The sequence below is a fragment of the Salvelinus alpinus genome, chromosome 30, assembly GCF_045679555.1.
Source record: "Salvelinus alpinus chromosome 30, SLU_Salpinus.1, whole genome shotgun sequence".
NCBI classification, from domain to species: domain Eukaryota; kingdom Metazoa; phylum Chordata; class Actinopteri; order Salmoniformes; family Salmonidae; genus Salvelinus; species Salvelinus alpinus.
In genome coordinates, this window is record NC_092115.1 from 9437595 (window position 1) to 9465046 (window position 27452).

Here is a 27452-nt window from a genome sequence, read left to right on the forward strand (position 1 = left end):
ATTAATAAACAAATTAGGCATATTTGGGCAGTCTTGATAGAAAATGTAACAGAAATGGGCTGGAAAATACATTATGGCCTTTCTCTTGCATTTCAAAGACGGTACAAAAAAATTAGTTTTTTTTCTTTATCTTTTACCAGATCTATTGTGTTATATTCTCCTACATTAATTTCACATTTCCACAAACTTCAAAGTGTTTCCTTTCAAATGGTACCAAGAACATGGTACCAAGAACATGCGTATCCTTGCTTCAGGGCCTGAGTTACAGGCAGTTAGATTTGGGTATGTCATTTTAGGCGATTTTTTTTTAAAGGGGCGGATCCTTAGAGGTTTTACTGTCTAAACATTTGTTTATGATTTCCCTATGTAGACGAAAGTAAGTAAAGCTCTTTAAAACTGAGTCAACCTTATTGATTAAATGGTCTGTTCGTCAGCACCTGAGGCTAAAATGTTTCTCGACACTGTTACATGCAGCTCTGTCTCCATACGAGTACCACAGTATGAGTCATAATACCTATCGATCAAACAAAAAAAAATGGTTCCAATCGTTTTTCCACCAGTAAAATCCCCTAGCGGGAAAAATGACTAACACTTAAAATAAAGGGCTGTGTTTTGTGTAGGCTTACCCTGGCGTGACGTTTTGATAACTGTAAATCTATCTCGGACAAGGTGACTTAATATATTCGCCTGTATTTACCCCCCCTCCCCCCAAAATGAAACGCTAATATGGCTATCGCAAATAAATACAAATGCCATGATGACCTGGACAAGACTGCCGCATCGAGGAAAAGGGTAAATATCTCTAGTTCTTGCAACGGTAACTAAATTTAGTAATAAATAAATTGGCTACATTTCTTTTTAAAAAATTGACAATTCTGTGAACTATCTTGGGCAAGTTTTAAATTGACACAATACGTGTTAGCAAATGTGTCAGCTAGAGATGAGGTGCAGGAGCTAGCAGAGATTTGTAGTCTTACATGATGTCTACTTTGATGCTGAGTAGCATTTTCAAATAAAGCTGAATATATTGATAAAAACCACTGTCTTGTCTTAGAATTACATGGTTATCAAAACGTCATGCCAGGATAAGCCTACACAGCCCTTAAATTTTCCAACATAGGGAATTTTTAGGAACACTTATGTTGGAAAAACAATTGGAACCATTTCGCTGTTTGACCGCTAGTTTATTTATATATTTTTGGGGGTCAAATTGAAATTTCAAGCAGTGCATATCAATGGATCCATGTAAATAAATAAAACCATTTATTTCCTTATCTCAAACAAGTTATATTCCAGTACATGTGTGATTTAAAATGACACAGTAAAAAAAAGTATTGATATTTGTTTTGTTGGTGCGCTGAACACTCCTCACATGGCAGTCCATAGAGAGGAGGCTGGATGGCATGCTTTGGGCGGAGCTAAGGCACATGACAGACATGAGACCATAGGCCCTAGTCCCTTCTCCCAGGTCCTCTTCTTCCATCCTTTTAGATCACATTGAAGGGTAGCCAGGAAAAGGGGCTAGATTAGGCAATAAACTGTGTACGCATTACTTAAAACTGGGGTCTGCCAAACGTTTTGACACACCCTGCAATGTTGCATTGTGGGGGATCCAAAAGAAAACTGATTTCAAGATGGCGGTCTCTGGGGGGAGTCAGCTCTTGGCCTGTTTCCTTTTCAGCACCAGCTCAGCCAAAAGTTTGTAACGGATCATACACTCCTCCTGAAAAACAGTATAGGTCCATCACCATCCAAAATTAAATCATGTTTATCATCTCAGCTATTCATGACAATTTAAGTTAGGTTATTTCCATATTATTCTACCTACCTACATCTAACACTCATCGAAATTGCTTCAGGTTTCAGGAAAGTATTTCAATTATAAATAAGTGTACAAAAAAGCTGACAGATCATGTCAATTACCACAGACAATATAGATTAGGCAAACTGTACACACGACTTAAACTGGGGTCGGGCCAAACATTTTGACACACTCGTGCAATGTTGCATTGTGGGGGGTAATCTCTCACCTTTCTCTTCCCCGGGACCACCTTGGCAATCCAGTCCCAGCGTTCCGTGGTGCCTCGCGGGTACTGCTGTAGGGCCAGCTCCAGAAGCTTCTGCTGGTTCTGGGTCCAGACGTCATCAGTCGCCTTCTCCTTGGACGGTTGTGGGACTGAAGAGGGGGGAGGACTCTGCTCCTCCCCGCTGTCCTCGGCTGCAGCTGAGTCAAAGTCCCTCTGTCTGTGTCCCTTGGCATCACCCCCAATCTTTTTACCTCTCCTCCTGACACCACCTGATTGGATGCCCTCTTCTTCATCCCCTCCGCCGCTGTGTTCTGTCCCCTCTGCCGTGGCTGCTGCCGGAGGCTGGGGGTCTTCACGCTGGGTCATGAGGCTGTCAGGTACGGCTCCGGCCCCAGCTTTGGAGCCCTTTCCTGGGAGAGCGCTGCTGCCCTGGGCCTTGAGCTCCGAGAGCTTCACCAGCCCTGCATCAGAGAGAAAGAGGTACAAGTTAAGATGCTGATGAATAAAGTATTCAATAAAAAAAAGGGGACATTTTTCTAAACGCAACAAAAACGAAATAGTGCAGTTGTCAGCACTCATTTCAGAACCAGTTTAAACTGGAACGGCTATATTCCCGAACATCATACCCTCGTCTCCTCATGGACATCTATAATACAAATGCTTCAGTATTGGGAGTAATATCATGGATTCAGCTGTATACGTTACATTTATATCTCTCTCTTTATATCTCTTATCTCGTTACATTGCATGATTGTAGAAGAAATAAAAAAAATGTGCCGTGCATGATAAGGCAAAAACTGAACAATAAAGTGGTCCTTCGCAGGTTACTGCAAAGGTCAAAAGCGTTAAAGTGAAAAGAAACTGACTTACCTGATGTGTTGGTTTGACCATCTTTAACTTGTTTGACTTTTGCAGTAACCTGCAAAGGATCACAAGATTTGGAATTTTTCTTTGACAAGCTACTATTCTCCTAAATTTCTAAACACAAAATGTTAATTTTGCTATATATTTTTCTAAGACTGACAAAACATTCACATTCCCTCCATTTAAGTCTAGAGTTTTCCATGCACCACCCATTCCCAATGTATACTCACATCGGTCACCGATCTTCCTAGTTCGTGGGCGATTTTCTCCCAGCGTCCAGGTGTTCCCCCAGGGAACTTGGCCATACTCCTTGTCAGAAGAGTGATGTCCTCTTCTGACCACTCCGGAGCCTGAGGAAACAAATAACATTAGATCAAAGACCAGGCCATTTTGGCTTAAGGCTGCAAAATTCCAGAAACGTTCCCAAAATTCCCAGGTTTTACGCAAATCCCTGTTGGGGAAAAAAAGCGTGAATTTTAGGTATTTTGGTGAACATAACGCTATAATGACCATCCAAAATCTATTCCATGTCGCTTGTTGCCTCAGATTCATGCAATTTACCTTACTTGATCCTAGAATAGGATCTATTAGACAGATCAAACTCTGGTAACTGTCCAACTATACCTACAAATGGCAAATAAAACATGAACTTTATAATCCAATATTTGGCTGAATTAAAAGACCAGAGCTTTACTAATGTCATGGGAACAAACCTTTCCACAGAGGGAAAATATTGTGGACCCACCTTTTTCTTCTGAGACTTCTTATCCTCGAGCCAGTCGTCCAGCTGGTTTTCGATCTCCTCGATAGACATTCCCTGGTCGTACGCCAGTGAGTTTGCGCTGTCTGCGACCGTAAGGGAAGGCACATAAACGGGGAACTCAAACTTCGGCTTCTTCACTTTGGATCGTTTCTCTTCTGTGGGAAGTGAGGAATGTGATAAGACAAGAGCACGGTACACGGCTGGGGACAACTGATGCTCCTGAGAGGCACAGCGGTCGAAGATACTGCACCTCGGTGCGTGAGGTGTCACTACAGACACCCTGGTTCGAATCCAGGCTGTATTACAACCGGCCGTGATTGGGAGTCCCATAAGGCGGCGTATCATTGGCCCAGCGTCGTCCGGGTTTGGCCGGTGTAGGCAGTCATTGTAAATAAGAATTTGTTCTTAACTGACTTGCCTAGTTAAAGGTTAAATACATTTTTTTTTTTTACATTCAAACCCAGTTACTGAATTATTTCAGAAAAACGATTTTGCTCTACAAATAAAATGTATTATGATGTCCTATTTTCTTGTTTGATCCCATTAACCTTTATTTATCCAGGCAGGTTAATAAAATAAATCTTACTTTTAAATAAAGACCAGGCAAAAGTGAACAATCAGTCATAATTAGGCAGATAATTAAGTTGTCTACTTCAATCTTCTACAAGTCCTTACTTATTGTAGTAGCTTCCTGTTCTGCCAGTGCCATGGCTTCCACTTCCTCTTTCTCTCTGATCTTCATCTCCTTATAATCTTCGTAATACTGTTTGGCGTCCTGTAACAGACAAAATGAAAGATAAATTGTCGCTCGCTGAGGATGTTGATAGGATCTTATCAATTGCCATTTAAAAAAATAAATAATTGTACACCAATACAGTGAGAGAAACTGTGCAATGAGAGGGAATACTTTCACTAGGCTCTGTATATGTTGGTCAATATACCATGGCTAAGGGCTGTTCCTAGACTGAAGGTAAGAGAATTCCGTTCGGGTTAATTAGTTGGAGGACTACCTGTATGACATGGGGGAGGGACTTGACAGAGAGATACAGCCAGGTGCTCAGCTTGAGTGGCAGGATATCCTGCCAATGAGGTTTGTCATGTGACCTGAAAGGAAAAGGACATGTGACCATGCTGAAGTGTACATACAACACACATGAATAGGCTACACACTACATGCTAAACAAAGGAGCAATATTCCAATGTGTTTTCCATGACATTTTCACATGCAACGAGCACTTCAAATGTTATACAATATACAGTTCCACTGCTTGAGAAGTTAGGCATGGTGCCGTTCTCTTTCACAGCAAAAAAATAAAAAGCAGTGCTGTATTATTATTCAATATGATATTTACTTGTGAAATTAGGAACGCCTTGTGACACTCACCTCTCTATTTTTTCCTGTCCGACAAAACGCGATTCTTCAGCACTCTTGATACTCATTTTTTTCTTCTTCTCTTTTTTCTTCTTGCTCAGAAGTTCGTCCTAGTAGGAGAAGCACCGTGTGGAATGAAGAGGTCAAGCAGGTTATTAGAAGTCTATGGGCTCCATTTTGCTCACACAAAAAATAAAAATAAAAGTTTTATTTGCATAATCTACTTGGTTCAAGGGGAAACATTTTACTGCAAATCACTTACATTTATTATATGACAGAGGGAGAAATGTGACATCTCTTACATATTCAGTTTGAATAATTCAATAAATTACCTTTTTGGACTACTTAATTGAGCATTGTTAAATGGGAGTAATTGGTTATTATAAAATCCTGAATACGCCGAGGCTGAGAAACCCGGTCTTAAATTGCACCGGTGTATTTATACTTTCCAAACACAGAAAAAAGCTTTTTAACCCCATTTTTTTCAGCACAGCAATAACTGCCCATTGGGGGGGGAAACAAAGTTAATAGAATTGAAGCTGTGTAACAGATTACAGCAAACTTGGATTACAGTTTAGCAGTTTAAAAAAAACAGAAGGGTGAAAGGTCATGCACGGTCCCCTCACCAGCTGCTTCTCCAGGTAGACGGACCAGATGACTACATAGTGGCACACGGTCAGGATGAGGAAGAGCAGGAAGCCCAGCTCCCCATTGCTCATCTTCCTCACTCGCCTGTAGTAAAACACTGGCTGCCTCCAGTCCGGTAGCCCGTTGACCAGAACATCATTGTACCTGTAGTTGAGAGGAACCAAAACGAAAGGGTGGTTTGAGGATTTTCCAGATGGCAAATTTTAAGGGGTGGTTCACACTACCGTGCCGACCCAAACCACACGGTAACTAATTTTTTTTCTAGCAGTGATAAGCAGCAGAACAGCTTGGCTTAGCCCGGCAGTGTGAAAATGGTATTCGTTTTTTTAAGTGCTTTCCTCATTTTTGTCCCACTGATGTGATGGGTAACATAGGAAATACATACTCAATTAATACACTGGGGAATAACATGGTGAGAATATAATATACCTAATGATGACAGAATACTGTAAAGTTCGCTCCACAAAATTGTATATGAAATTGTGAATGTGACAGACTCCTCCCACTTGCTGAAGAAAGTAGTGAGAGAAGGTTGGGGGGGGGGGGCTGACCTCTGTCTCCTCTCTTCATCTTTCAGTACTTCATAGATGCCCACCAACTATGGGAGAGAAAAAAAAAGATCAGTGAGGCAATAGACAGAAAAGGCAATCAACACTTCCAACTAATCAGTTAGATTGCAGTGTATGAAAATGACTATACCTCACAAACTACTTTTTACTGCCACAAAACACTGCGTATAAACAGCGTTCCACTTAAACGTTAACTTTTCTATTTGTTGCTGGAATTTCTCTGTAAGGTGTCCATAGACTACTTGGAAGATGGAGATCAAACAAGACGAAGTTGGGCTTAAAAATAAAAAAAAACACAGGTAGTGTTAAACCCCACGGGGAGTAGGTAGGGAGTGTTAAACCCCACGGGGAGTAGGTAGGGAGTGTTAAACCCCACGGGGAGTAGGTAGGGAGTGTTAAACCCCACGGGGAGTAGGTAGGGAGTGTTAAACCCCACGGGGAGTAGGTAGGGAGTGTTAAACCCCACGGGGAGTAGGTAGGGAGTGTTAAACCCCACGGGGAGCAGGTAGGGAGTGTTAAACCCCACGGGGAGCAGGTAGGGAGTGTTAAACCCCACGGGGAGCAGGTAGGGAGTGTTAAACCCCACGGGGAGCAGGTAGGGAGTGTTAAACCCCACGGGGAGCAGGTAGGGAGTGTTAAACCCCACGGGGAGCAGGTAGGGAGTGTTAAACCCCACGGGGAGCAGGTAGGGAGTGTTAAACCCCACGGGGAGTAGGTAGGGAGTGTTAAACCCCACGGGGAGTAGGTAGGGAGTGTTAAACCCCACGGGGAGCAGGTAGGGAGTGTTAAACCCCACGGGGAGCAGGTAGGGAGTGTTAAACCCCACGGGGAGCAGGTAGGGAGTGTTAAACCCCACGGGGAGCAGGTAGGGAGTGTTAAACCCCACGGGGAGCAGGTAGGGAGTGTTAAACCCCACGGGGAGCAGGTAGGGAGTGTTAAACCCCACGGGGAGTAGGTAGGGAGTGTTAAACCCCACGGGGAGTAGGTAGGGAGTGTTAAACCCCACGGGGAGTAGGTAGGGAGTGTTAAACCCCACGGGGAGTAGGTAGGGAGTGTTAAACCCCACGGGGAGTAGGTAGGGAGTGTTAAACCCCACGGGGAGTAGGTAGGGAGTGTTAAACCCCACGGGGAGCAGGTAGCGAGTGTTAAACCCCACGGGGAGCAGGTAGCGAGTGTTAAACCCCACGGGGAGCAGGTAGGGAGTGTTAAACCCCACGGGGAGCAGGTAGGGAGTGTTAAACCCCACGGGGAGTAGGTAGGGAGTGTTAAACCCCACGGGGAGTAGGTAGGGAGTGTTAAACCGCCTGGGGAGTAGGTAGGGAGTGTTAAACCCCACGGGGAGTAGGTAGGGAGTGTTAAACCCCACGGGGAGTAGGTAGGGAGTGTTAAACCCCACGGGGAGTAGGTAGGGAGTGTTAAACCCCACGGGGAGCAGGTAGGGAGTGTTAAACCCCACGGGGAGTAGGTAGGGAGTGTTAAACCCCACGGGGAGTAGGTAGGGAGTGTTAAACCCCACGGGGAGTAGGTAGGGAGTATTAAACCCCACGGGGAGCAGGTAGGGAGTGTTAAACCCCACAGGGAGTAGGTAGGGAGTGTTAAACCCCACGGGGAGTAGGTAGGGAGTGTTAAACCGCCTGGGGAGCAGGTAGCGAGTGTTAAACCCCACGGGGAGCAGGTAGGGAGTGTTAAACCCCACGGGGAGCAGGTAGGGAGTGTTAAACCCCACGGGAAGCAGGTAGGGAGTGTTAAACCCCGCGGGGAGCAGGTAGGGAGTGTTAAACCCCGCGGGGAGTAGGTAGGGAGTGTTAAACCCCACGGGGAGTAGGTAAGGAGTGTTAAACCCCACGGGGAGTAGGTAGGGAGTGTTAAACCCCACGGGGAGTAGGTAGGGAGTGTTAAACCCCACGGGGAGTAGGTAGGGAGTGTTAAACCCCACGGGGAGTAGGTAGGGAGTGTTAAACCCCACGGGGAGTAGGTAGGGAGTGTTAAACCCCACGGGGAGTAGGTAGGGAGTGTTAAACCCCACGGGGAGCAGGTAGGGAGTGTTAAACCCCACGGGGAGTAGGTAGGGAGTGTTAAACCCCACGGGGAGTAGGTAGGGAGTGTTAAACCCCACGGGGAGTAGGTAGGGAGTGTTAAACCCCACGGGGAGTAGGTAGGGAGTGTTAAACCCCACAGGGAGCAGGTAGGGAGTGTTAAACCCCACAGGGAGTAGGTAGGGAGTGTTAAACCCCACGGGGAGTAGGTAGGGAGTGTTAAACCGCCTGGGGAGCAGGTAGCGAGTGTTAAACCCCACGGGGAGCAGGTAGGGAGTGTTAAACCCCACGGGAAGCAGGTAGGGAGTGTTAAACCCCGCGGGGAGCAGGTAGGGAGTGTTAAACCCCGCGGGGAGTAGGTAGGGAGTGTTAAACCCCACGGGAAGCAGGTAGGGAGTGTTAAACCCCGCGGGGAGCAGGTAGGGAGTGTTAAACCCCGCGGGGAGTAGGTAGGGAGTGTTAAACCGCCTGGGGAGTAGGTAGGGAGTGTTAAACCCCACGGGGAGTAGGTAGGGAGTGTTAAACCCCACGGGGAGTAGGTAGGGAGTGTTAAACCCCACGGGGAGTAGGTAGGGAGTGTTAAACCCCACAGGGAGTAGGTAGGGAGTGTTAAACCCCACGGGGAGTAGGTAGGGAGTGTTAAACCCCACGGGGAGTAGGTAGGGAGTGTTAAACCCCACGGGGAGTAGGTAGGGAGTGTTAAACCCCACGGGGAGTAGGTAGGGAGTGTTAAACCCCACGGGGAGTAGGTAGGGAGTGTTAAACCCCACGGGGAGTAGGTAGGGAGTGTTAAACCCCACGGGGAGCAGGTAGCGAGTGTTAAACCCCACGGGGAGCAGGTAGGGAGTGTTAAACCCCACGGGGAGCAGGTAGGGAGTGTTAAACCCCACGGGGAGTAGGTAGGGAGTGTTAAACCCCACGGGGAGTAGGTAGGGAGTGTTAAACCCCACGGGGAGTAGGTAGGGAGTGTTAAACCCCACGGGGAGTAGGTAGGGAGTGTTAAACCCCACGGGGAGTAGGTAGGGAGTGTTAAACCCCACGGGGAGTAGGTAGGGAGTGTTAAACCCCACGGGGAGCAGGTAGGGAGTGTTAAACCCCACGGGGAGTAGGTAGGGAGTGTTAAACCCCACGGGGAGTAGGTAGGGAGTGTTAAACCCCACGGGGAGTAGGTAGGGAGTATTAAACCCCACGGGGAGCAGGTAGGGAGTGTTAAACCCCACAGGGAGTAGGTAGGGAGTGTTAAACCCCACGGGGAGTAGGTAGGGAGTGTTAAACCGCCTGGGGAGCAGGTAGCGAGTGTTAAACCCCACGGGGAGCAGGTAGGGAGTGTTAAACCCCACGGGAAGCAGGTAGGGAGTGTTAAACCCCACGGGGAGTAGGTAGGGAGTGTTAAACCCCACGGGGAGTAGGTAGGGAGTGTTAAACCCCACGGGGAGTAGGTAGGGAGTGTTAAACCCCACGGGGAGTAGGTAGGGAGTGTTAAACCCCACGGGGAGTAGGTAGGGAGTGTTAAACCCCACGGGGAGCAGGTAGGGAGTGTTAAACCCCACGGGGAGCAGGTAGGGAGTGTTAAACCCCACGGGGAGCAGGTAGGGAGTGTTAAACCCCACGGGGAGCAGGTAGGGAGTGTTAAACCCCACGGGGAGCAGGTAGGGAGTGTTAAACCCCACGGGGAGCAGGTAGGGAGTGTTAAACCCCACGGGGAGTAGGTAGGGAGTGTTAAACCCCACGGGGAGTAGGTAGGGAGTGTTAAACCCCACGGGGAGTAGGTAGGGAGTGTTAAACCCCACGGGGAGTAGGTAGGGAGTGTTAAACCCCACGGGGAGTAGGTAGGGAGTGTTAAACCCCACGGGGAGTAGGTAGGGAGTGTTAAACCCCACGGGGAGTAGGTAGGGAGTGTTAAACCCCACGGGGAGTAGGTAGGGAGTGTTAAACCCCACGGGGAGTAGGTAGGGAGTGTTAAACCCCACGGGGAGTAGGTAGGGAGTGTTAAACCCCACGGGGAGCAGGTAGGCGAGTGTTAAACCCCACGGGGAGCAGGTAGGGAGTGTTAAACCCCACGGGGAGCAGGTAGGGAGTGTTAAACCCCACGGGGAGTAGGTAGGGAGTGTTAAACCCCACGGGGAGTAGGTAGGGAGTGTTAAACCCCACGGGGAGTAGGTAGGGAGTGTTAAACCCCACGGGGAGTAGGTAGGGAGTGTTAAACCCCACGGGGAGTAGGTAGGGAGTGTTAAACCCCACAGGGAGCAGGTAGGGAGTGTTAACCCACGGGGAGTAGGTAGGGAGTGTTAAACCCCACGGGGAGTAGGTAGGGAGTGTTAAACCCCACGGGGAGTAGGTAGGGAGTGTTAAACCCCACGGGGAGCAGGTAGGGAGTGTTAAACCCCACGGGGAGTAGGTAGGGAGTGTTAAACCCCACGGGAAGCAGGTAGGGAGTGTTAAACCCCACGGGGAGCAGGTAGGGAGTGTTAAACCCCACGGGGAGTAGGTAGGGAGTGTTAAACCCCACGGGGAGTAGGTAGGGAGTGTTAAACCCCACGGGGAGTAGGTAGGGAGTGTTAAACCCCACGGGGAGTAGGTAGGGAGTGTTAAACCCCACGGGGAGTAGGTAGGGAGTGTTAAACCCCACGGGGAGTAGGTAGGGAGTGTTAAACCCCACGGGGAGTAGGTAGGGAGTGTTAAACCCCACGGGGAGTAGGTAGGGAGTGTTAAACCCCACGGGGAGTAGGTAGGGAGTGTTAAACCCCACGGGGAGCAGGTAGGGAGTGTTAAACCCCACGGGGAGCAGGTAGCGAGTGTTAAACCCCACGGGGAGCAGGTAGGGAGTGTTAAACCCCACGGGGAGCAGGTAGGGAGTGTTAAACCCCACGGGGAGTAGGTAGGGAGTGTTAAACCCCACGGGGAGTAGGTAGGGAGTGTTAAACCCCACGGGGAGTAGGTAGGGAGTGTTAAACCCCACGGGGAGTAGGTAGGGAGTGTTAAACCCCACGGGGAGTAGGTAGGGAGTGTTAAACCCCACGGGGAGTAGGTAGGGAGTGTTAAACCCCACGGGGAGTAGGTAGGGAGTGTTAAACCCCACGGGGAGCAGGTAGGGAGTGTTAAACCCCACGGGGAGTAGGTAGGGAGTGTTAAACCCCACGGGGAGTAGGTAGGGAGTGTTAAACCCCACGGGGAGTAGGTAGGGAGTATTAAACCCCACGGGGAGCAGGTAGGGAGTGTTAAACCCCACAGGGAGTAGGTAGGGAGTGTTAAACCCCACGGGGAGTAGGTAGGGAGTGTTAAACCGCCTGGGGAGCAGGTAGCGAGTGTTAAACCCCACGGGGAGCAGGTAGGGAGTGTTAAACCCCACGGGAAGCAGGTAGGGAGTGTTAAACCCCACGGGGAGTAGGTAGGGAGTGTTAAACCCCACGGGGAGTAGGTAGGGAGTGTTAAACCCCACGGGGAGTAGGTAGGGAGTGTTAAACCCCACGGGGAGTAGGTAGGGAGTGTTAAACCCCACGGGGAGTAGGTAGGGAGTGTTAAACCCCACGGGGAGCAGGTAGGGAGTGTTAAACCCCACGGGGAGCAGGTAGGGAGTGTTAAACCCCACGGGGAGCAGGTAGGGAGTGTTAAACCCCACGGGGAGCAGGTAGGGAGTGTTAAACCCCACGGGGAGCAGGTAGGGAGTGTTAAACCCCACGGGGAGCAGGTAGGGAGTGTTAAACCCCACGGGGAGTAGGTAGGGAGTGTTAAACCCCACGGGGAGTAGGTAGGGAGTGTTAAACCCCACGGGGAGTAGGTAGGGAGTGTTAAACCGCCTGGGGAGTAGGTAGGGAGTGTTAAACCCCACAGGGAGTAGGTAGGGAGTGTTAAACCCCACGGGGAGCAGGTAGGGAGTGTTAAACCCCACGGGGAGCAGGTAGGGAGTGTTAAACCCCACGGGGAGCAGGTAGGGAGTGTTAAACCCCACGGGGAGTAGGTAGGGAGTGTTAAACCCCACGGGGAGTAGGTAGGGAGTGTTAAACCCCACGGGGAGTAGGTAGGGAGTGTTAAACCCCACGGGGAGCAGGTAGGGAGTGTTAAACCCCACAGGGAGTAGGTAGGGAGTGTTAAACCCCACGGGGAGTAGGTAGGGAGTGTTAAACCGCCTGGGGAGCAGGTAGCGAGTGTTAAACCCCACGGGGAGCAGGTAGGGAGTGTTAAACCCCACGGGAAGCAGGTAGGGAGTGTTAAACCCCGCGGGGAGCAGGTAGGGAGTGTTAAACCCCGCGGGGAGTAGGTAGGGAGTGTTAAACCCCACGGGGAGTAGGTAGGGAGTGTTAAACCCCACGGGGAGTAGGTAGGGAGTGTTAAACCCCACGGGAAGCAGGTAGGGAGTGTTAAACCCCGCGGGGAGCAGGTAGGGAGTGTTAAACCCCGCGGGGAGTAGGTAGGGAGTGTTAAACCGCCTGGGGAGTAGGTAGGGAGTGTTAAACCCCACGGGGAGTAGGTAGGGAGTGTTAAACCCCACGGGGAGTAGGTAGGGAGTGTTAAACCCCACGGGGAGTAGGTAGGGAGTGTTAAACCCCACAGGGAGTAGGTAGGGAGTGTTAAACAAGTTGAGATGACTAAACTGCTTGGAGTAACACTAGATTGTAAACTGTCATGGTCAAAACATATTGATGCAGTAGTAGCTAAGATGGGGAGAAGTCTGTTTACAATAAAGCGATGCTCTGCCTTCTTAACAACACTATCAACAAGGCAGGTCCTACATGCCCTAGTTTTGTCGCACCTTGACTACTGTTCAGTCGCGTGGTCAGGTGCCACAAAAAAGGACTTCGAAAAATTCCAATTAGCTCAGAACAGGGCAGCACGGCTGGCCCTTGGATATACAGAGAGCTAATATTAATAATATGCATGTCAATCTCTCCTGGCTGAAAGTGGAGGAGAGATTGACTTCAAAACTACTTTTATTTATGAGAGGTATTGACATGTTGAATGCACCTTGCTGTCTGTCTAAACTACTGGCACACAGCTCTGACACCCATGCATACCCCACAAGACATGCCACAAGAGGTCACAGTCCCCAAGTCCAAAACAGACTATGGGAGGCACACAGTACTACATAGAGCCATGACAACATGGAACTGTATTCCACATCAAGTAACTGACGCAGTAAAATTTTGATTTAAAAAAAACTGATTAAAAAACACCTTATGGAACAGAGTTGTGAAGCAGCACAAACATTGGCAGACACATACACGCACTATCCATACACATGGATTTAGTCATGTAGACATGTGGTAGTGGTGGAGTAGGGGCCTGAGGGCACACAGTGTGTTGTGAAATCTGTGAATGTATTGTAATGTTTTAAAATGGTATAAACTGCCTTTATTTTGCAGGACCCCAAGAAAAGTAGCTGCTGCTGCTTTGGCAGGAACTAACGGGGATCCATAATAAACGAAATGTTAAGTGAGTGGGCTGACCTGTCTGAATTGTGAGTGGGCTGACCTGTCTGAATTGTGAGTGAGCTGACCTGTCTGAATTGGGTTTCAGCATTTGCATCTTTGTTCTTGTCAGGATGCAGCGTGAGCGACAGCCTGCGATAGGCCTTTCTGATGTCCGTCGACGAGGCATCCTGCACTCAGGAGAGAGAGAGAGGTGAGAAGGAAAACGACATGTATATGACACATTTCAGAGAGTATTGTGTGTGGTGATATATCACACATGGTTTATTACAAACATAATAACTAGTCTACGGCACTAAATCAGTCTGTACGCTCTCATTCTACCTGACATGGCCTACGCTTCCCCATCCTATCCAGAGGACAGTAACCACCCCAAGGTTACCGGGGGCCTACGCTTCCCCATCCTATCCAGAGGACAGTAACCACCCCAAGGTTACCGGGGGCCTACGCTTCCCCATCCTATCCAGAGGACAATAACCACCCCAAGGTTACCGGGGGCCTACGCTTTCCCATCCTATCCAGAGGACAGTAACCACCCCAAGGTTACCGGGGGCCTACGCTTCCCCATCCTATCCAGAGGACAGTAATCACCCCAAGGTTACCGGGGGCCTATGCTTCCCCATTCTATCCAGAGGACAGTAACCACCCCAAGGTTACCGGGGGCCTACGCTTCTTCATCCTATCCAGAGGACAGTAATCACCTCCAGTGCTAACTGAGTCCTACAAAGACATGGCACTCAGATGACTCCATTGCAGGACGACACTTTATTCAACACTATCCTGTACTAAGTTTGTCCATATGGTGGCCAACCCTCCTCCTGGAGAGCTGACGGGCATGCAGGCTTTTGTTCCAGCCCTGTTTCAACACACCTCATTCAGCTGATCAAGGTCCTGATGCGTAGCTGAATCAGATGAGTAAAAATCGTATGTGTTAAAACAGGGCTGGAGCAAAAGCTTGCCCCAGACCAGTAAACTTTGGCTGGTGAAGCAACAGTGTCCCAGCAAGTGTTCCTTGCAAGATGAACAACTAGCTAACGGTATTTAACTACCTACCTTAACTTCCATCAGGGGTTATGATACAAAATAAGGGGAAGCAACGTGACACGTCATGGTTTGCTCGTCTCCCGGTAGTCTAGTTACACGTAGCTAGTTCGCTAGCTAGTTAAAAAAAAAAAAAAACAGGCCTCATGGGAACAGATCTCTATTTAGGACTTTAAAAATAAAATGCTAGTTAGTAAACGTTTACAGGTAAAAAAACAACAACTAGTTATGACTTACCTGCTCAACAGACAGGAATTCGTAAAAGTTTTGTTGAATTTCCTCCACTAGATCGTAGAGCTCAATGTCTGAATCCCAGGAATGAGAGGGTCTTGGGCAGGCAATAAGAATACTGACGGCAGCAATAAACGAGAGGCTCCATGAAGCTGAGGTCATTATCAGGCTTTGATAATGTTGGCGGCAATATTGTACCGCGATTTTTTTTTAAATCCTGCTGATATACACCTAGCGCGGCTACCACCCTTACAACAGGCTGCTTGCGCTAAAGATTTGCCACATTTCCCACAATCCTGTGTTGGTCACCTCTTCCTGTTTCCACACGTGTCACACCGGTTTGTAGAGTTTTTGCCTTCAACATAAAAGCACCAATTGATGCACATGATATCCCTCCGATTCCGATTTCAATCCAGCGTGTCCCCGATTTGAACCCAGTGAAATTACTTTGTTGATTAGATGTTTTTAGAATAGGCTATTTTCTCAGGAACCATGTGGTCTGTCTACTAGAGCTCATATACTTTAAAAAAAAGTAATAATTACAAATTCCCCAAACATTCGATATATCCAAATACACGCGTTAATTAACATAGTATCTGAAAGAAAATCGTGGAACTTTGTTAAATAACCAGGAAGTTTGCAACCCTAGAGAAAGGCAACACTTCAACAAACTACATTTTGGAATATGAACTTCTGTGATTCTGTTATACTGGATCTTGAAGGTTTATGGAAAACAGAGGGACATTTAAGTAATGACAAGTTTAATGTATTTTATTTTATTTGGATCTCCTTAAAATATCTACTTTGGAGTAAACCTTGAGTAGGTCGTCATGGAAAAATGAAATATACAGGAATCAACACATTTCTGATGTGTTCATTTGGAAAAGGCCATTCATTCCTTCTGATTGAAAAACACTCCGACACAGGAGGTTGGTGGCACCTTAATTGGGGAGGATGGGCTCATGGTAATGGATGAAGCGGAATCAGTGGAATGGTATCAAATACATTCATGTGTTTGATGCCATTCCATCCGCTCCGTTCCAACCATTACTATGAGCCGCCTCAGCAGCCTCCAAGCTAAAGAAGGGACCATGACGTAACATTTGGGCAGGTCACTTTTTGCTATAAAGCAACACAAATTAATAAATGAAGTACCCCCCCCCCACATTCAGACTATATCATGTTTAGATTTTAGATTGTATGTGCTTAGCACCACCAAAGAAAATACTTCCAACCACAAGGCCGGGAAAGTATGGTGGTTTTTGATTGTCACCATTTGGGATTAAAGCACTACTCAAAAAGGCACTAGTATGTGTAGTCCTACTACATACTAACGTGAACATTCCTCACAGTAACCGGGTTTCATCCAACCATTTCATGCAGATTAATCTTATTTACCTTTATTTAAGCAGGGAGTCACCATTGAGACAAGGGTCTCTTTCCAAAAGGAGCCCTGCATATACAATTTATAATACAAATCAAATACAATATAAAACCAGTAAAATACAGTACAACACAAATATTCAAGAAAAAAAAAACATTACATTCCTCAATAAGACAGTCACTAATCAATATTTTGAATTGCCCGAGTGGCACCAGAACATCCTATTGTAATAGTATTTTGTAGTTGGTTCCAGCAACGAGGTGCTTCATAACTAAAAGCGGATTCACCTAGTTCGGTGGAGACCCGAAGAAACCTCAAGAGTTAACCAACCTTGTGAACAGGTTTGGTTTCTCATGTTTTTATATTTTAACAGAAAAGTTGGGTAAGTCAGAAACTCGTACAGTAGAGCTTTGTAAACAAAAAGGAATAATGAAGTGATCTACAGAACAATGACCTGATGTAATAAAAAAAAGTCACGACAGGCCTTTTGAAAAACTTTCTAATGTCAACTAAACACGCTAGACAAGGTGGGATATTATTATTTTTTGGGTCGATTAAATAGATCATGCAACAATTGCGGTGGAAAAACCACCATGTCTCATTAAACTTCCGAGTCACACAATGATGTTGTAGCCTACTACCGCCACATGGAAAAGCATGCAGTTTATTGGCAGATGGAATAAGTTATGGTGGTTAAGTGCACGGTGATGAGTTTCATGCAAATGTCCAATGATGCTGGTGACTTGATAGCTGCCAATTATAACAATCAAAAAAGGATATTGATTTTATCCATATCTCATCATATAACCTACATCGTCCACTTTATCAGCAGACTGTTGTTTATAGAGCATGTGCCAAAACCAGATTGGGCAAGTAATACCATTTATCGCAACAGTTTGTGACAAAACCATCCGTAGAGTTGAAAATGCAATGGAAACATTTATTTGGTATATGAAAACATAAAAGTACTTTTGCGCTTAAGTTAACTACATCACGCACAGCATTTTATCTGCTAAAAATTCAGTTTGTTGGAAACACACCTCTGGTGATAAAATGGCCATATTCTTTCTATATGGACTATTCGCATGAAAATCCATCACCAATTGGATGGAAACCTAGATAGTGACTTTGAAGTTGATGCAATTTTAAAACTTGTGCAGTGCTATAGCATTTCCCACACACTGGGCACTTGTATGGTTTCTCCCCTGTGTGAACCCTCATATGTGCGGTTAGGTTTTCCTTCCGGCCAAAACATTTCTCACATTCGTTGCATTGGTATGGTTTCTCTCCTGTGTGAATTCTTAAATGGGTATTCAGGTGTCCCTTATGAAGGAAGCATTTCCCACATTCTTTGCATTGATATCGTTTCTCTCCTGTGCGAGTCTTATGCATTTTCAGATTAGAATATATGTGAATCACCATATGTCTGTCCAGGTTATGCTTACTGGGGAAACATTTTTCACATTCTTTACACTGATACATTTTCTCCCGTGTGTGAATCTTCATATGTGTATTCAGCTGTCCACTATGAATGAAGCATTTGCCACATTCTTTGCATTGGTATTGCCTCTCCCCAGTGTGAACCAACATGTGTTGTTTCAGATGAGACTCAAAGGAGAAGCGTTTGCTACAAACATCACAATAATATATTTCTGTAGTGTGTGTTTGCAGGTGATCGATCATACATTCTGTGGACTCAAAGTCTTCTCCACACACACCACACATGTAGTCTTGATTCTTTGTGTGTGTTTCTCGCACATGATGGACGAAATGGCCCATGAAAACAAAAGTCTCTCCACACACCTTGCAAGAAAAAGGAACAGAATTTCTTTGACTGGGGGATTTAAATTGAGGCAACTGTTTGGCTGTCTTGTCATCAGTACTGGTATGGGAGCTTTGTCCTTGTTTTAGCCATGTTCTAGTTGATTCGAGCAGTGTAGATCCTGGCAGTTCTTCTTCACTTTCCATCCCATTGTCATTGGCTTCACTCTGAGCTGCAGAACAACCAGGATTTACTGCAGAGAGGAGATGAGAGTCACCAGTTGGTTCTGGTACTCCATAGTCCTGTCCATTAGGTTCTGTTTTGATCTCTTCAATTGTGTTGGTGGCTATAGAGTGCTTCTCCTTGTTCTCCACAGTTTGAGTTTGGTAAAGATGTGAGAGCTGCGGTGGGCCCTGATCATTGCAGTCAACATTCACTCCTGCCTGTGTGAAAAGTGAGTCTTTGGTGTCAGACTCCAGCCCTTGAAGCTGCTCTTCCTCCTGACTGGTCCTGAACTCCTCGTGTTCCTCTTTAACGTGTGTGGGCTCTGGGTCCTCTTGCCCCAGACTTGGGCTCCACTCCTGCTCACATTGTTCCTCCTCTTCAGATACAAGGAGAGTGAGTTGCTGGGTGTCTGAAAAGAAAACAGACGGGAAATATTATATTTTTTTAAATATAATAAGTATATCATCCAGTTCCCTTATGCCCTGCAGAAGAAATGTACTAGTGCCACCACTACAGTCTGTAGCTAGCTGTAGGCTAGCTAGTTGTGTAGCCAATGCTATGTATTAACCTGACAGCCATCATTTCGCAGCCATTTCATTTAGCAGTACTGAATGCATACATTAATAATATGTTAGGTACTCCATTGTAAAAAAAGGTTTTTGGGGAAGCTATTGAAATGCATTTATTAATGTCTACCTTCTTTTTTTGACAGGTGTATTCTACTAGACACCTTAATGCATACATTACAATTATATTAAGGTACCACAAGAGCAGAAATTAACTTTTTTTCCCCCCACTGAAAGATGATCCCCAGAGCTTACCCCATGACGTTGCACAAAGATTGAAGTCAATAAGTCATTGTTTTAGTCAAAGTATGATATAGCTGGGTTTGAAGTGGGAAATCCAAGTGGGGATTATATATTTTTTGTGTGACAATGTGGTGTTTCCCTTATCATATGACGCGCTAATACTTTTCAGTCGACGTTTCTGTTCAGGACTGGGTTTTATTTTAATGTTACCACCCATCAGCATGGCATTGTTTATTTAATATGGGCATGGACTCTACAAGGTGTCGAAAGCGTTCTACAGGGATGCTGGCCCACGGCCAATGCTTCCCACAGTAGTGCCAAGTTGGCTGGATGTCCTTTGGTGGGGGGGGGGGGGCGACGACTATTCTTGATACACACAGGAAACTGTTTGAAAAACTCAGCAGTGTTGCAGTTCGTGACACACTCAAACCAGTGCGCCTGACACCTACTACTACATACCCCGTTCAAGAGGCACTTACATTTTGTTGTCTTGCCCATTCACCCTCTGAATGGCACACATACACAATCCATGTCTCAAGGCTTAAAAATCCTTCTTTAACCCGTCTCCTCCACTTCATATACACTGATTGAAGTGAATTTAACAGGTGACATCAATAAGAGATCATAGCTAAGGTTGCAAAGGTTTGTAAACTTTCCGGTAAATTTCCAGAATTTTTCCATGGGAAGATAAGCCCGGGAATTTGGGGAATTTATAACAGTGAACCTTTTTTTGTGGAATAAAGCAATTCTTGGTCTTGTGGCATATTTTGGTTAAACTATCCCCAATTCGAATTGGAATTGCAACCGAATTGGAATTCGAACCGTCTGCATGTGCAACCGTCTGCATGTGCAGTGCATTCTTCCACCAAATGTGCAGCTGATTCTTAAGATCTTGCAGACTAATGAGATGCTATTGAGCCCACACTTCTACACTGTCTGAGGCAAGGACTAGATGCTTTCTGGTAAGTTTTGATTACAATACTGGGTGGGGTGTATATATTTTATATAACATACATGATTTTTTTGTTAACTAGTAAATAGTAGCCTACAGCAAAGTGTGTTTAAATCATTTCTAACTTGTTAACAATTTCTGCTAGTTAGTTTTTGCTACCATGTGGGTTTTAGCTTGCTTGTTTCATTTTAAAACATTTCTTACAAAATGAGTTGTTTAATCTAACTGCTTAACTATTTATCTGTACATGGAATTGTATTTTTTTCCTAATCTTTACAGGAAAATGCCACGGGCACTATCTGACGTGTGTAGACATTTCACTGCAGCTAATGTAGAAGGAAAAGCTGTGTACATTTGCAAATACTGTGACAAATCATATGTGAAGAATGCAACAAAGATTCAGAATCATCTGGCCAAGTGCATAAAGTTCCCTCAGCGCTCACAACAAGCAACCTCTGACATAAGACCCTCTACTTCTATTCGAGGTGTAAAGGATGAATCAGACACCTTATCAATAGCAACAGCTCATGGTCCTCCTGGAATCAGATGTGTTTTTGACTCAATGGAGGAACGTAGTCAGAGAAATGCTGATGAAGGTCTTGCTCGAGCTGTGTATGCAACTGGTTCACCTCTGATGCTCACAGGCAATGTGTATTGGAAGAGATTTCTGAATGTTCTTTGCCCAGCATACACCCCTCCAACCAGACATGCTTTATTTACTAATTTGCTATATGCAGAGTTCAACAGAGTTCAAGTGAAGGTCAAGCAAATCATAGAGAAAGCGAACTGTATTGCAATCATCTCTGATGGGTGGTCGAATGTTCGTGGGCAAGGAATAATTAACTACATCATCTCCACCCCTCAACCAGTATTCTACAAGAGCACAGACACAAGGGACAACAGACACACCGGTCTCTACATTGCAGATGAGCTGAAGGCAGTCATCAGTGACCTTGGACCACAGAAGGTATTTGCACTGGTGACAGACAATGCTGCGAACATGAAGGCTGCTCGGTCTAAAGTGGAGGAGTCCTACCCTCACATCACAACCATTGGCTGTGCTGCTCATGCATTGAATCTGCTCCTCAAGGACATCGTGGCACTGAAAACAATGGATACACTCTACAAGAGAGCCAAGGAAATGGTTAGGTATGTGAAGGGTCATCAAGTTATAGCAGCGATCTACCTCACCAAGCAAAGTGAGAAGAATAAGAGCACCATATTGAAGCTGCCCAGCAACACCCGTTGGGGTGGTGTTGTCATGTTTGACAGTCTCCTGGAGGGGAAGGAGTTTCTCCAAGAAATGGCCATATCACAGTCTGCCGATATGGACAGCCCCATCAAGAGGATCCTCCTGGATGATGTATTTTAGGAGAGAGTGGTAAGCAGCCTGAAACCTATTGTAGTAGCCATTGCACGGATTGAGGGAGACAATGCCATCCTGTCTGATGTTCAGACTCTGCTTGCAGATGTAAGAGAAGAAATATGTACTGCCCTGCCCACTTCACTATTGCTCCAATCAGAGGGAACTGCAGTTCTGAAATACATCAAAAAGTGTGAAGACTTCTGCCTGAAGCCCATACACACCGCAGCGTACATGTTGGACCCCAAGTATGCTGGCAGGGCATCCTGTCTGGTGCAGAGATCAACAAGGCATGGATGAGGGCAAGGTTCTTGGCAGTCTGGCTAAGTACACTTCCAAGCAAGGGCTTTGGGATGGAGATGCAATATGGCAGTCATGCCAACATATCTCATCAGGCACCTGCTGGAAGGGAATTTGTGGATCTGAGGCTCTTTCACCTGTTGCCTCCATTATCCTCCAAATCCCACCAACATCAGCCACCTCAGAGCGCAACTGGTCCTTGTTCTGGAACACACACACCAAAGCACGCAACAGGCTGACCAATGTAAGAGTTAAAAAATTGGTGGCCACCCAGGCAAATTTGAGGCTTTTTGAGCCTGACAACAAGCCATCCTCAACAAGGTTGGAAAGTGACAGTGAAGATGAGGCCTCAGAGTCCGATGTTCAAGAGGTGGACATTGAGGAGGTCAAGAGAGAAGACATGGAAGCCTGAGAGGAAGACAACCAAAGCTTTAGTTTCTAGACTATCATTTTACAGCTGTACGTTGAAAACATTTTGGGGAGATGCGATGGATCATTGGGCATCATTCAATATTCCCCTTTCTTTTGTTGTTCAGTGAAATCATCCCATGTGAAGAGTCAACTTATTTAATTAAAGTTCAATTCGTAACTAAATTGTTTTTTGGATTTCTATTGGAAGGATTTAATAATTTGCAATTGTCTACTTATGATAAGGTAAAAGGTTTGTGTCTCCATATGACATGGTAAATATATCCAATGCAAAAAAACATCTACATTTAAATGGTATTAATATTAATTCCCATATATTCCCGTTAATTCCCATATATTCCCTTTAATTACCATGGAAAGTTTCCATCGCTGAATATTCCTCAATGTGCAACCCCAATCATAGCTTCTACCTGCTCAGTCTGTGTCATGGAAAGAGCAGGTATTCTTAATGTTTTGTATACTCTCTGTGTGTGTGTGTGTGTGTGTGTGTGTGTGTGTACACACACACACACAACCATTATAGAAATACTATAATTGCGTGATATGATTGCATTTTGCAACCCTGCTCCACCCGTCGCCCCAAGATGAATGGTTTTGATCATTAAAGTCTTGCTTCACTCACACGCTTCACTGCTTTGATTAGTGCAGCAAACCACAAGGTGTCTATCCTATAATGAACAGGTACCGTGAAAGAAAATTAAAGGAACTTATCTATTTTGTTGTGTCTGATGCACTCAGGGTTGTTGTTTCATGTCATTTGTGACGTGCATCAAGAGCAAAGTCATTGTAGCCTATCATTTCACTTCCCCTGTGAGAACCATGAGATCGGGCTGACTTGGCTTTGCTGTACCGCAGCCGAAGCCTGCCAGCAGCCTACCTACCAAAGGTTGCACCATGTCCATTACAATGTAGAAAAACGCATGTCTCTTATGGAAGATGCTAAAACTTTGGAGATAACAATAGATGGCGAAGTCGAAGATAATGATTTCAAATCAAATCTGTCACATGCGCTGAATACAACAGGTTTATTTAACCTTTATTTAACTAGGCAAGTCAGTTAAGAACAAATTATTATTATTATTATTTACAATGACGGCCTACCGGTGAACAGTGGGTTATAACTGCCTAGTTCAGGAGCAGAACAACAGATTTTTACCTTGTCAGCTCAGGGATTTGATCTAGCAATATTTTGGTTACTGGCCCAATGCTCTAACAACTAGGCTACCTGCTGCCCCAAGGTTCTACAGCTGCACCACCGAGAGCATCCTGACGGGTTGCATCACTGCCTGGTATAGCAACTGCTCGGCCTCCGACCACAAGGCGCTATAGAGGGTAGTGCGTACAGCCCAGTACATCACTGGGGTCAAGCTTCCTGCCATTCAGGACCTCTATACCAGGCAGAGGAAGGCACTGAAAAGACTCCAGCCACCCTAGTCAGACTGTTCTCTCTGCTTCCGCACGGCAAGCGCTACCGGAGCACCAAGTCTAGGTCCAAGAGGCTTCTAAACAGCTTCTACCCCCAAGCCATAAGACTCCAATCAAATGGTTACCCCCATACTATTTGCATCCCCCCCTTTACACTGTTGCTGCTACTCTGTTATTATCTATGCAGTCACTTGAATAACTCTACCTACATGTACATATTACCTCAATTACCTCGACTAACCCGTTCCCCTGCACATTGACTCTTGTGCCTGTACCCCCTGTATATAGCTTCGTTATTGTTATTTTACTGCTGCTCTTTAATTATTGGATACTTTTAATTTCTTACTTTTTTTGGTTGTATTTTTCTTAAAAATGCATTGTTGGTTAATTAAGGGATTGTAAGTAAGCATTTCACTGTAAGGTCAACAACACCTGTTGTATTCGGCGCATGTGACAAATACAATTTGATTTGAGCATTGCCCTCTGGTGGGCGCCTTTAAAGGCCAGTAACAATTACACATCGCACCGAATGTGATTCTGGCGTCTGCGGATCGTTCAGCGCGCTGTGTTTTAGGGACCACCGACTGTAGATGTCTGACTGCCGACATTTTCACACGATTCTACATGTAAAATCAGTATACACTCGGTTCGCAAGTTACGTTCAGAGGTGCGAAGTACTCTCGGCCAGCAAATGCTATTGTTGTGTCTGAGCCCTAATTAAAATGAACATTAAAATGTTATTTTTTTAAAAAATATATAAAAACCTATTCTTTGAAACAGTTATTTTGAGTAGTAATGTTACTGTCCCCACTACAACAAATAAATACTTAAATACATGTAATGTATTTTTATTGATATACTGTAGAATTCCATTCATTCGAGAACTGCTCCTTCTGGGATAACAGCAGGGGCGGCCTTCTAGCCAGCAGCATGGCTAGCTAGAAGGGATCCAGCTTTTAACAAATTAAGGTCAAACGTTGAATTATTCTTTTTGCATTTTGCCTATCCCTAACCTTAACCCAATTATCCTAACCCCCTACGTTAGTTATCCTAACCTGGTACGAAAATCTGACGTTAATTGAACAAAACCTGTAACCCTTCTAGCCGTGACCCTTCAACAAAACCTGGATCCCTTCTAGCCATGACCCTTCAAAGCCCGTCATTGTCCAATTCATAGCATCAACAATCCTGGGTTAATACGCCTCATTGGGTCTAGCTAGCTAACGTTAGCTTACCTAGGCAGTGTGCCTTATTTAAAATGTTATGATACCACATTTAGTTAGCTGTCCCATTGATCCAATACAGACCTGCTCTGTGAAACTTTGACTTGGTTAACAAATCAAGTAATCGACGCAGACGTTCGTTCTCTTCCTGGTAATCTGTTATCGTTCTCTCTACTGCCACTGATATCTCTGTAGCAGCTGCTGTTAAACGTTCAGTCAGATACGCATTGAACAACTGTAGTTTAGACATTTTGATCGAAATGAAAGTCGATAAATATGTAATATTCCGTTCAAATTGTGCATGTAGCCTACATTTCGCAAGGTGCGAAATTTCCCACAATCCTGTGTTTGTCTTCTTCTTTGTGTGATTTTTCCGGCAGATTAGATGCGGTGCTGCCTTTCGTTGGTCGGAGTGCGGATGAAGTATTTGGTCACAAAAATGGGGAAAATCTTAAATTGCACCAACACCTAACCCAATCATCCAACTACTTTGAAATTCCTTTTCTCAAAACTCCCTGTAGACGTTCTGCACTACAATCTCTCACGCCCAAATATTTCTGCTGCTGCAACTAACAAAGCTATCTTCTGTGATTTCCGCTCCATCAGTGCAGTAAAGTTGATGTTATGCCTATAAACGCAAGAAATTCAACCTTACTAAAACGTATCCTCCCTGTATGTCTCTCTTCAGGCCTACTCACTGGGGGGCTCCCAGGCGAATCACTCACCCTTTGGCTATCTTAACTGCCTTAACTCTCTTCACTGCCTCAGCATAGGAAACTTTCTGCCCCTCTCGAGCTCTCGCAATTTCAACCTGTCGCTTCCTCACAGGGCACTTCGGATCCCCAGTTGACACACGATGCCTTCTCTATCCCAACTCTACGCTCCCTCTAACTGTGCCCCACTGCAAATTTCTCACATTGTGGGATCTCTCTTCTACACACTGCTATAACATGCCAGTTTATTATTATTATTATTTATTTATGTCCCTAGTTTCAAACAGGATGGATTATTTGAAAATGTTTTTCTCAGTACAAACAGGATGGATTATTTGAAAATGTTTTTCTCAGTACAATCTGCCATCTTTTCACTCCAAAGGGTATAACACGAGGCATTAATAACAGTATCACCTTATTAATTATGAGTGTTTGCAGTACCATTCAAAACACGTTCATATCACATGTATTTAACATAAGTGAAAAGCAGTTTTCTAAATAAAATATATTTGTAATGAGCAAATACAATATCCACAGGTTTCCACAGCTTGGTGCTCAAGTTTGATTGTTTTTAATAACCTTCCCATAATACGCAGGGCTCCCGAGTGGCGCAGCAGTCTAAGGCAATGCATTTCAGTGCTAGAGTTGTCACTACAGTCCCTGGTTCAAATCCAGGCTGTATCACATCTGGCTATGATTGGCAGTCTCATAGGGCGGCGCACAATTGGCCCAGCATTGTCTGGGGTTAGTCCATCTTGTAAATAATAATTTGTTCTTAACGGACTTGCATTTTATAAAAATGGGCTCTACCTGTTTACAAAAGTATCCCTGGGATGTTGCGATATTTTGAAAGCTGACTTTTGAGTTAGATTTTTTACCTGAAATGGACTCGGCAAATAAAGTAATCTAAAATTACTTTATTCAACTTATTTGGAACTTTATGGCAAAATGTAGTTTTACGCATAAATAGACATACCCAAAAGTAATACTTTTTCATGAGATGGCCATGAACCATAACTAGTAATGCTGCATAGTTCTAGAAAGGTCTGGAAAGCACCTTTCTGGGGGAAAAAAAAATAGGAATTCATTTCTGAGGTGTACTCACTTTTGAGGACACAAACTCAAGAACATAATACCAAATATTATAATAATATTAATGCTTTCGAAATATAGTTACAATAAAATAAACGATTTACTATAAGATTTCACCTTTCTTATAACTGTAAAATGAATATGATTATATTTAGTGACAGTACAAATTTGGCCCCATTTAATATAACTGACAACAGACCATTTTCTGCCAAACCTCCTCTGAGCAATTCTGAGACACCATTCGAATGTCTGCAGATTCCTTACAACTTCAGCTTTACGCACAAAGTGATTTAGTATTTTTTTCCATATTGTGAGCTCTAAATCCGTCTGAGAATATCACAGCGAGATGAGAGGAAGAGGAAGAGAGAGGCCCAACTCGGCGGAAAATCTGTCTCCCTCCAGCAGGTGGCGTATTTTCGTTGTGTATCGCCCACCAAGCAAGGTGTTTTTGTATGGATGTCATTGAGGACGTCGAATTTGGTCAACGAAAAAATGAATGGCTAATTTGCTACGTGAGGTTTATTTGATCTAATAAAAGTTTTTGTAATGCTTAAGTTGTTACGAGCGTGCTGATATAAGTAGGACATGTGACATCCTGGCAACTTTGAGAGAAAAAAACACTTTAAATGGGTGTTGTCTCGTGACGGCTATGCATATTCATGACATGAGGCTAGTAGCATAGCATCTCTCTCCATTTAATACAGGCGGTTGATGTCAACAACCCTCATTGAGTATTCAAAAAAGGATTACAATAATGAGATGTATCCAGCAATCCAAAGAAAGAATAGGCTGGAGCTA

The 27452-nt window shown here is 45.1% G+C and overlaps 2 protein-coding genes across 3 annotated transcripts; both read right to left on the reverse strand.

Annotated features, from left to right (window-relative positions):
• Positions 1-1246: 1246 nt before the first annotated feature.
• On the reverse strand, positions 1247-15468 carry LOC139560366 (dnaJ homolog subfamily C member 1-like). 2 transcript variants are annotated; one of them, XM_071377067.1, is made up of 12 exons: positions 14984-15468; positions 13774-13875; positions 6226-6272; positions 5653-5818; positions 5039-5136; positions 4665-4758; positions 4330-4429; positions 3637-3809; positions 3122-3241; positions 2898-2946; positions 2031-2488; positions 1247-1723 (listed from the first exon to the last, which is right to left on the reverse strand). In XM_071377067.1, the coding sequence occupies exons 1-12, from the start codon at positions 15137-15139 to the stop codon at positions 1655-1657; spliced, it is 1632 nt and encodes a 543-aa protein (XP_071233168.1). In that variant the 5' UTR covers positions 15140-15468; the 3' UTR covers positions 1247-1654. The 2 variants fall into 2 exon arrangements, with proteins under 2 accessions (XP_071233168.1, XP_071233169.1); XM_071377068.1 differs by having other exon boundaries at positions 13749-13875; positions 14984-15391.
• A 259-nt stretch (positions 15469-15727) lies between these two features.
• On the reverse strand, positions 15728-25245 carry LOC139560367 (zinc finger protein 723-like). The gene is made up of 2 exons (XM_071377069.1): positions 24934-25245; positions 15728-18757 (listed from the first exon to the last, which is right to left on the reverse strand). Exons 1-2 carry the CDS (start codon positions 25097-25099, stop codon positions 17439-17441), a joined length of 1485 nt encoding a protein of 494 aa, XP_071233170.1. The 5' UTR covers positions 25100-25245; the 3' UTR covers positions 15728-17438.
• Positions 25246-27452: the final 2207 nt, after the last annotated feature.

Coding starts and splice junctions, on each gene's coding strand:
- LOC139560366 (XM_071377067.1), bottom strand. CDS start 15,139: ATGACCTCAGCTTCATGGAGCCTCTCGTTTATTGCTGCCGTCAGTATT. Junction 2,947..3,121: donor TAGGAAGATCGGTGACCGAT/GTGAGTATACAT, acceptor GATCCTTTGCAG/GTTACTGCAAAAGTCAAACA. Junction 2,489..2,897: donor TGGTCAAACCAACACATCAG/GTAAGTCAGTTT, acceptor TCTCTGATGCAG/GGCTGGTGAAGCTCTCGGAG.
- LOC139560367 (XM_071377069.1), bottom strand. CDS start 25,099: ATGTCTAAACTACAGTTGTTCAATGCGTATCTGACTGAACGTTTAACA. Junction 18,758..24,933: donor GTCAAAGTTTCACAGAGCAG/GTCTGTATTGGA, acceptor TTTTCTTTTCAG/ACACCCAGCAACTCACTCTC.